Raw genomic sequence first — 9,811 nt, 5'->3', positions numbered from 1 at the left:
GGTCCAGGACCTTGGATAGCTCCATTAAGAGTTCTGACGGAGAGTCAGAATGGATCCACAGTCCCACTGAAATTGGAGCCACCAGCCCCCACTGGACTGGATGACCTCTAAGGTCCATTGCAACTCTTATGTTTCCACGATTCCCTGCTGCCGGGAGTCTTATGTCTCAGCCAAGTAACGTGTTATTTGACCACATGGCATGGTGGCTGGAGCTGCGTAGCATTTGCTATGTGCTGAAGTGATCCGATGGCTGCATTGATATGCATGTGGCCCAGAATGTGGTCCACCGCAGAAGGAGTACCCATTGAAGAATAGACTGCTGGGGGCGGGGGGTGGGCAGCAAGTGCAGGCCGAGTTTCTGATCCGTGCCTCTGATGAAGCCATCGTCCCACTGCTTCACCTCTGTCCATGAGATCTGGCCAGCCCATGTTCTCAGCAGCACACGGACCGGGTTGTGAGGCCCATCGCCCGTAAAGGGATCTGGGGTTCAGCAGAGGTCTTGCAGGAGGGGGGGCAGCGCAGACTGCCGGGGCCGGTTTAGTTTTCTGCATCATTCTGACATGCTCCATCTTGTATCGACAGGATCGATGTTGGGATTAGGAGTCATAAAATGGCTCATTGAGTTTAACCAATGGCATGAAATGAATGTCTGCAGCACTTATTATCAGTGCACCACCCGAGAGAGAGAGAGAGAGAGAGAGAGAGAGAGAGAGAGAGAGAGAGAGAGAGAGGCAGGCAGGCAGGCAGGCAGGCAGGCAGGCAGGCAGGCAGGCAGGCAGGCAGACAGACAGACGCAGCGAGTGAGTGAGTGAGTGAGTGAGTGACATTGTGGTGACTTCCCTCCTCCAAATATCTAAAAAAAGGTCTACCTAAGAGAGATGATGAGTGAATTTCAAAAAGCCACATGCATACATCTGGGGAAATTCATTCCAGCAAACCAATCTCTGTGCTGGATTTTAAATTAACTTCCATGGTCAGCTCTGAGCCATTGGCAGCCCTCTGAGGGAGCCATGGTTGAAGAGAAAGTTGGAACCAAAGGCAAACCAGGAGGCAGGAGCAAGGAGAAAGCCAGAAATCAGAACTCAAGGACAGTCAGGGACACCCCAAAGCCCAGCTCAGCTAGGAAAGGAAGTCTTCCTATACTCCTTCCTGTCCATGATGGGCTGAGAGGGTCCAGGTCCTGAAGGCATTTCATTGGGAAGCTGAACCTGCAGTTTAAATGTTCGCCACAAGATCCCAACAGCTGCTGACATTTCATTTGCAAATGAAAAACAATTGAGCTCTCTTTCATGCCATTTCAATAAAACTCTGTATTTTAAAGCAAAAGCTCCTGTTTGATTGGTTCAGCATACAATGAATGGACATATCATAGTAGAGTTGAAAGGGGCCTCTAAGGCCATGGAGTCCAACCCCCTGCTCCATGCAGGAATCCACCTCAAAGCATCCTTTGAAAGAGTGCTGTCCAGCTGCCTCTTAAATGCCTCTAGGGTGGGAGAGCCCATGACCATTGGTTCCATTGTCATACCGCTCTAACAGTCAGGAAGTCTTTCCTGATGTCCAGCTGGAATCCAACCTGTTATTCCGTGTCCTGCACTCTGAGATGATCAAGAAGAGATCTTGGCCCTCCTCTGTGTGACAAACTTTTAAGTATTTGAAGTGTGCTATCATGTCTCCCCTCAATCTTCTCTTCTCCAGGCTAAACATGCCCAGTTCTTTCATTCTCTCTTCATAGGGCTTTGTTTCCAGACCCCCGATCATCCTGGTTGCCCTCCTCTGAACACACTCCAGCTTGTCTGTGTCCTTCTTGAATTGTGGAGCCCAGAACTGGACGCAATACTCTAGATGAGGTCTAACCAGGGCCGAATAGAGAGGAACCAGGACCTCACGTGATTTGGAAGCTATACTTCCATTCATGCAGCCCAAAATAGCATTTGCTTTTTTTTGCAGCCACATCACACTGTTGGGTCACATATTCAGCTTGTGATCTACAACAATTCCAAGATCCTTCTCGTTTGTAGTATTGCTGAGCCAAGTGTCCCCCATCTTGTAGCTGTGCATTTGGTTTCTTTTTCCTAGGTGTAGAACTTGGCATTTATCCCTGTTAAATTTCATTCTGTTGTTTTCAGCCCAGCACTCCAGCCTATCAAGCCCAACAGCTCATGCAATTTGCCTTGAGAATGCAATATTGTTCAGGCTGCTGGCTGCGGGATTGCTGCCTAACAGTTCAGGGGGTTGGCTGGCATGTCGAGGAGGGAAAGAAGAAGTTCAGAGCAGCTGTCCTGAGAGCTGGACGTCGCTCTGTGTTTCGGAATGAAACGCCCACCAGAGACTGGGGGAGGTGGTGGCAGTGGTGCAGCTCAGGGGAGGGGGCAAAAGGGTGGCTGAGGGAGAAGCAGCAGCTGGTGGAAGCGAGCAGGAACGAGCCTTGAGGTTTCTGGAGAGGCTGTCAGCGGGGACTCTTCTGCCTCACAGCAGGGCCGGCTCGGCTTCCCTGGGCCTCTGCCCGCACATTTGCAAATAAAGCAAACACGACAAAGCTGCTGCTTGTCTACTGGTCTCCTCATCCAAAGCTGGAAATGGGATCATAGAATCATAGAATCATAGAATAGCAGAGTTGGAAGGGGCCTACAAGGCCATCGAGTCCAACCCCCTGCTCAATGCAGGAATCCACCCTAAAGCATCCCTGACAGATGGTTGTCCAGCTGCCTCTTGAAGGCCTCTAGTGTGGGAGAGCCCACAACCTCCCTAGGTAGCTGATTCCATTGTCGCACTGCTCTAACAGTCAGGAAGTTTTTCCTGATGTCCAGCCGGAATCTGGCTTCCTTTAACTTGAGCCCGTTATTCCGTGTCCTGCACTCTGGGAGGATCAAGAAGAGATCCTGGCCCTCCTCTGTGTGACAACCTTTTAAGTATTTGAAGAGTGCTATCATGTCTCCCCTCAATCTTCTCTTCTCCAGGCTAAACATGCCCAGTTCTTTCAGTCTCTCTTCATAGGGCTTTGTTTCTAGACCTCTGATCATCCTGGTTGCCCTCTTCTGAACACGCTCCAGCTTGTCTGCATCCTTCTTGAATTGTGGAGCCCAGAACTGGACGCATAGTGTCCCGTAGTGCTGCCCCTGGAACATCTCGCCATTCAAGGAAATGGGGCCGGGGCTGGGGGCTGGGGGCGGCAGTGGCTTTTCAATACAGCCCACCCTTCCTTCACCGCACCAGGGGACTTTGCATTCAGGTGGCCTGAGATGGACGGAGGACCTTCTCCTCTGGCAGCTTGAAGGTGCAGCACCCATGGAGGACTTTCAGCAACTGGGATAAAAAGTCACGGTTCAGCAGCTCAGAGGGAGGGAAGGCAAACCTGTCTTTTCATCTCCAAGCAGATCTGGGCCCTTTCCTAACTGAGTTTGTTCATCTCTGAAAGGAAGGGAGGGGCAGATGTGGGAGGGGCGGGGTGGGGCGGGGCAGGGCGGGGTTTCTTTTTCATCTTGGCTCATTTTCACTCCGTGATGGAAAAGCGACAACGAGCTCTGTGGATGCAAGCCCCAAATGCCCCTCGCGCCTGGGCCAGTGGAAGCGGAGGGACAGAGAGCAGCCAGAGGAGGGCGTTTTGCTGCCTCTGGCAAAGGCGGCATCCCGAACCTTGCCTCCCCACTGGCCCCTATGGAAGATTCCTTGCCCACCTGAAGGGGAGCTTCAGGGAGCCCAGGGCAGGCTGTGGGGCCAACACCAGTTAGTCCTCCTCCACCATCTCACTGCAGCTCTTGGCGCACAGCACCTGCTGCCCCTGGGGGCAGAAAGAGGGAGAGAGCGAGAGCGTGCATGCCAAAGGGTGGCCCCGCCCACTTTGGACCCTGGCCCCACCCCCAAACCAGTGAGAGATTACTTCTGAGGATAAGGAAGGGAGGTGATGGGTTGCCTTGACTCCCAGCTCCTCAGGCAGGGTCAAAAACTTGCTTGGGCGGAACACCAACCCAGCAAGGGAGGCTGCCCCCACCCATTACGCCCAACCCAGCCCGACCCAGGGGGGCTCTCAGGCCTGACCAGACACCCCTAAGGCTTATGGCAGAGGGGAGAAACGAGAGCGCCTAGGAGGCCAGAGAAGAAATAGGAGCGCCTAGGAGGCCAGCCTGAATGGCAGGCAGAGCAGGCTGGCAACCGGGCTGGCAGTTCCCCCCGTTCGGGTGAGATGGACGGTATTTCTATTTAAATTATAGAAATTAATTCTGCATTGGCATCGAGGTCCGTTGGTTGGCATATGGAGATTTTGTGCCCATTGGTGCCCCCTCTGTCCTCCTCCCCTTTGGCGAGATGGAAGTGACCACCCTGCGCTTGACTTCCTATGGTTTTGCTTCATCAGTTATTCATTGGGGAGAAAAAACAATCAGTGCTTTACTCCCTGCCCCCCCCCCCATGCTTCACAACCTGAGGAGACAGAGAATCTCTGAATTATTAAGTGAGTTTGTGCAGTGGAGGAAAGAAAAAGCAGATGAAAAAAGCCAAAGCGAAAGTCTGTCATGGACTGAGAATGGCAGGCAGGCAAAACTCCCCGTTTGCCACCTTAAAAGCCAGGGGTCAGCAGCCCCCACACCGCCTCTTTAAATGGGGGGGGGGAGTCCAAATCTTTGAATGGCTGTAAACTCCTAGAGTGAAGTTCAGTGAGGCAGGATCTACACGACTGCTTTAAAACGGTTTATAACTGTAGTGACAACGGTTGGGTCCCAGGACACACGCCATAGAGTTTTCAAACCGTTTTCAAAGTATCATATCCTGCTTGGTGTAGATCTGGCCCAAGTCACTAACAGCCTCAGTGGACACAGCAGTAAAATGGGACCCGTGCACATTTTCTGTGCAGCAGCCCATCCCAGCTCTTTTATTTGAGAGTAACTACATGACACATGTGCATGTCCAAACTCATGCCTCACATTACTCAGCACACAGATAAAAAAGCAGCAGCAGCAAATCTCAAGTGCTGATCTCCCCAACTGCCCTGTGTTTTGCCACTGGCAGAAGCCTTAAAAAGACTCACAGTCCTATCCTGGAAAAGGATGGATAGGAAAATTGGCATATTTCAGTGTTTAATAAAAGCCTGCTGTTGTTTTAGGGAGGCGGATGGTTGCTGCTCATAAAAAATGACTTGTGTTTCTTGAAAGCATGTAAGTGTGTGTGTGTGTGTGTGTGTGTGTGTGTGTGTGTGTGTGTGTGTGTGAAATCCTTTGTGGCTGAGGGGAAAAAAAGAGGGGGGGGGATGATGGATTTCAGTGGTTTGCTCCTCCAAGGACCATTAGGCTGTCTCTGACCCCCCACACCCCAGATAACACTGGGGGTAATTCCTAATCAGCACTCCTCCTGGCAACCTGGGCCCATTCTGTTTCAGGACAAAGAGCAGACCCCCCTCCGCAAATCCCCCTAAAACAAAACATGGGAGCATTTTGCAAGGCCTGCGAAAAATCAAAGCCACTTTTCTGGCTCCCGCCAAGTTGGAGGCTGGACTTCCTCGGCATTAATAACGTGTTTGGAATGCGGAGCCTGTGAGCGACCAACGGCGCGATGTTTACACAGATTTCTGGCTGCAGCTCTTTTAGGAAGGAAGAAAGGAGAGCCTGGAAAGAGGTAAAAAAGAAAGACTTTCCATCCCAGGTCTTTATCTGTAGGAGTCCTTGTTTTCCTCTTTGAAAAAAGCTCTTTTCTTTTCAGAGACTTGATAGAATTCCTGGCTTGGCTACCGCAAGCCTTTTCTTCACCCCACCCCACCCCACCCCCGGCCCCTGCAAAGCGTTTGCTTGCATCCAGGCCAACATGAGCCCAGCTCAACACAACAAAATGCTGGTCTTTGGGGCTGTTCTTGCTGTCTGGATCGGCCTTTGTGGGAGAGAGGTGATGGCGTTGAGGGGCGTCAGGCAGGAGTTCACACACACCGCCTCTAAAGGAGGGTACTGTAGAGCTGGGAGAAGGGCAGAAAAGGGCAACCTGCCTGCTCAAGGGGCTGCAGACATCCCCCTAGCAGGAAAGGCCACAACATCAGGCACAGTTCAGCTTGGAGGAAAGGCGGGAGAGGGCGGACGTGGCAGAGGTGTGCCGTATTATGCCTGGTGGGGAGAGCGTGGACAGAGAGCCGTTTTTCTCCCTCTCTCAAAATACTAGAACCCAAAGGGGTCATCCCACGAAGCTGATTGGTGGGACTGGCGTCATGTGCCCCTGATGACCCGAGCCCTTCCAGATGGCAGGCTGAAGCTTCTGAACCATCATCCACGGCTGCCCTACATGAAGCGCATTGCAGTAGACTGGTCTCGGATATATAAAGACACGGATGATGGCGGCTAGTTTTGCATTTGTGAAATAAGCTCGCAGCCTTTTCATCCAGCGGAGCTGGCAGAAAGCGGTGGCAAGCCAAAGTCAGGAGGAGGGCTGAAGAGTGAGCTTCGCAGCTGCATTGGCCGGCCACAAAATGGGCCGTGGAGATCCAGCCCCAGCTCCTGGCCTGGCCGTTGCGCGTTCCTACTGCCAAGCTCCATGTGTTGGGATCAGCTCAGCATGATTTCACCGACCTCGGGGAAAGTGAGATCAAGAATGGCCTGGGCAGTGACGATGACGCCCGTGCAGATGAGCTCTTGCTTCCCATTTCAGCTTTGCAATCATCTCCCGCTCAGCAAGACCCATCTCGGCAGTCCGAGAATTGCAACTAGACCAGCTTTTATTATTAGCCTTGAAAGGGCATTTTGCCTGTGACATGCATGAAGCCTTGGCCCAGGACGGAAGCGCTGGACTCCTCCTCCTCCTCCTCCTCCTCTAGCTTCAGGCTTCTTTGCATGACTGCGTTCTCTGCGTCTTTTCCGCTGTCTTCTGGTTTGTCAGCTCCTGGGTTCGCACACGGCTGCTTCTTCACTGGTGCTGCAAGCTCAGTTTTTGCCTCTGGATTTCATGATCTTATAGAAGCAGAGATCGTTCAAATGTTTCAGTGGAGGCTGGTGGCTCCCATTTCGGTGGGGCTGTGAATCCATTCTGGGTTTTAGTCAGAATCAGCCAGAACTCTAAAGGAGCTGTCTGAGGGGCTGAAACCTATTCCCAAAATGGGGTCAGCACTTTGGATGGCTCCTTTAGAGTTCTGGCTAAAGCCCAGAATGGATTCACAGCCCCACCAGGTTCAGAGCCACCAGTCTCCACTGTGGATTACAGTACTTATTTCAGAATATGTTAGAACACTCCTGCTGCATTTGGGAGCCCCCCCTCCATGCTCATTTGGCTGAGTTGGGCTCCGTACGTACATCTGCCCCAGAGTCCTACCCTGACAGCACCTCTGGTCTGTTTCTTTTTCCCTGATTTTGTGTGTGTGTGTGTGTGTGTGTGTGTGTGTGTGTGTGTGTGTGTGTGTTTAAACCCTTGAACTTAGCTACACAAGTTTCAAAATTTAAGTGTCTTGGGAAAACTTGGGACCTCTAGATTGTCAGATAATTTCCTACACTCAAAACAATTGGGTGAAAAAAATCAAAGTTGTTTTCCTCTCTGTAGTTAACAGGTTTCTGTCCTCATTTATTGAAAACAACAGCCACGCTGCAGGAAGGAGGGATTTCCCAACTATTTTTAAAACTTAAAAGCAAAGAAAGAGAGGCGGGGGGGGGGCTGGCTGGCTGGCTGGCTGGCTGGGGAGTTCTGATCCATAGTGCTGGGAGAGAAAGGCTGGACTCTTCTCCCACACAGTGTTATCTGTGATCTAAATGACTCCCCTCCCAAAGTTGCTATCAGACCCACAATGGAAGGGTGTGTGTGTGTGTGTGTGTGTGTGTGTGTGTGTGTGTGTGTGTGTGTTTTAGACTGGAGAAACAGAGGGAGGGGAAAGGGCTAACTACCCTCCCAAAATGCAATTGCTCAGATAAAAACCAGTGCTCCCAGTAGCTGCAGGTTGCCCAGCCCAGTTGGAACTCAACCTCAATAACATGCAAGCTAATAATGTCCTGTCTCCTTTTTCTTTTGGGGCAGCTAAGCAGGAGGGAAAGCGATGGACCTCACATTCTCCTTATGGATGACTCTGCTCCTTGTGGGGGCCCAGAGCTGCCCAGAGGTCTGCAGGTGTGTAGCAATGAAGAAATCTGGCCGCCACAGTGCAGATTGCTCATACAAAGACCTCCAGGCGGTGCCCCTCGGCCTGCCTGCGAACGCAACGGCCCTGACCCTGTCCGTCAACCGCATCACTGGCCTGCGGGAAGACTCCTTTGTGGACACGGAGGCCCTGCAGGCCCTGTGGCTCTCATACAACGAGATCAGTGCCATCGCAAAGGGCACCTTTGCCTTCCTGGTGCAGCTGCGGGCCATTGATCTCAGCCATAACCAGATGACAGACTTCCCCTGGGGAGACCTCTCCAACCTCACCAGCCTGCAGCAGCTGAAGCTCAGCCACAATCGCTTGGAAAAAGTTCCTCCGGGGGGCTTTCACATGCTGAAGGACCTGAGATCCCTCTGGCTGAATGACAACCATCTGGCTGTCCTCTCCGAGGGCACGTTCAACTCCCTGCCTTTGCTGTCCCAGCTGCAAATCAGCAACAACCCCTTTGACTGCTCCTGTAAGATCTGGTGGCTGAAGAGATGGCTGGAGAACACCTTGGTTTCGGTCCCAGAGAAGGAGTCCATCACATGTGCTGCTCCTGAACATCTGAAAGGTCTTGTTCTTGGGAAAACCTTGACGTTGGACTGCATGCTTCCGTCCGTGCAGTTGTCGTACTCCTCCAGCCTGGGCAACAGTGTCTTGCATGATGGACTGACCCTGCTTTTGCACTGCAGTGCCGTGGGGAAACCACTGCCGGAGATCCAGTGGAAAATCCAGACGTTGGCCCAAAATGTTGTGATCAATGGGCCAAATGTGGAAGGAGCATGGGACAACCTGCTTGTTGACGCAACATCCAGGCGGCGCAAAGGACGCTTCCTGGTCTTTGAGAATGGCTCCATGGCCATCTCCGAGTTCAGCAAGGCTGACGAAGGCATTTATACCTGCCAGGCCTTCAATGAGGTTGGGTCTTGCGAGGCCTCGGTCGATGTGGCTTTGGCCGGCTCAGAGAAGCCCCCAGTGGATCGCCTCCAGAACAACATCCAAGCCAGCAAGCCCCAAACCCATCCATGCAACAAAGAGGAGTTCTCGGAGAAAGTTGTGTTCATCTACCTTACTGCTGTAGCACCAAAGACCAGCAGCAACGGGGGGATCTCAGGGGAGCCGTGGCCCTGCCGTAGCTTGCTGCTGGTTCTCTTGCTTGCTCTTTGTAGCTAAAGTCCCCGTAATCCACATGCAGAAACCCAGTGCTGTGGACTTGGAGGCAAGGCTGAGGGACAGGCAAATCGAGATGTGCCTTGCGTGGGTGTGTTCAGGGCTTGTGCCTCAATAGGAGTTCTGAGGTAGTGTAGAGCCCAAGTGCCCACGGCTCCGTGCGCTTGGGAGGCCCTGCTCAAGCTCTGCAACCCCAAACCCCGCATTCTGTGCCTGGAACGTGCTCTTGCTCCAGCTGCAAAGCTTAGGTGTCTTTGGGCCTGTCCTCACTGCAGACTTAAACCAGCCTAATGATTGAGCTTGCAGAAGGACACCACAGGATTCTGCCCAGGGTCTTCGTGGATTTCCCCCCCCCCCTTCCTGACAAGGTTGTTTTGCTTGCAACTGCCCTGATTCATTTGCAGAATTTTACCAAAGGTCCAGGGGACGTTGTTTTCCACGTATAAATGTCCTGTTTCTACACCACCTCTTGTCTTTTTTCTCACCACAAAAAAATCTGTCGAGGGAAAGGCAGAAGCATTGCAGCCACAGTGCTGTGGGATTGGTGGCGCTGGGAGCGGTTTGCCT

The 9,811-nt window shown here is 52.3% G+C and overlaps 1 protein-coding gene across 1 annotated transcript; it reads left to right on the top strand.

Annotated features, from left to right (window-relative positions):
• The first annotated feature begins 7,980 nt into the window (after positions 1-7,980).
• On the top strand, positions 7,981-9,581 carry ISLR (immunoglobulin superfamily containing leucine rich repeat). The gene has a single exon (XM_063142295.1). It carries the CDS (start codon positions 7,988-7,990, stop codon positions 9,245-9,247), a length of 1,260 nt encoding a protein of 419 aa, XP_062998365.1. The 5' UTR covers positions 7,981-7,987; the 3' UTR covers positions 9,248-9,581.
• Positions 9,582-9,811: the final 230 nt, after the last annotated feature.

Source organism: Elgaria multicarinata, chromosome 16, assembly GCF_023053635.1.
Source record: "Elgaria multicarinata webbii isolate HBS135686 ecotype San Diego chromosome 16, rElgMul1.1.pri, whole genome shotgun sequence".
Taxonomy (NCBI): Eukaryota; Metazoa; Chordata; class Lepidosauria; order Squamata; family Anguidae; genus Elgaria; species Elgaria multicarinata.
Note: the sequence above shows the minus strand (reverse complement) of the source record. Positions and strands in the feature narration are given on the sequence as shown.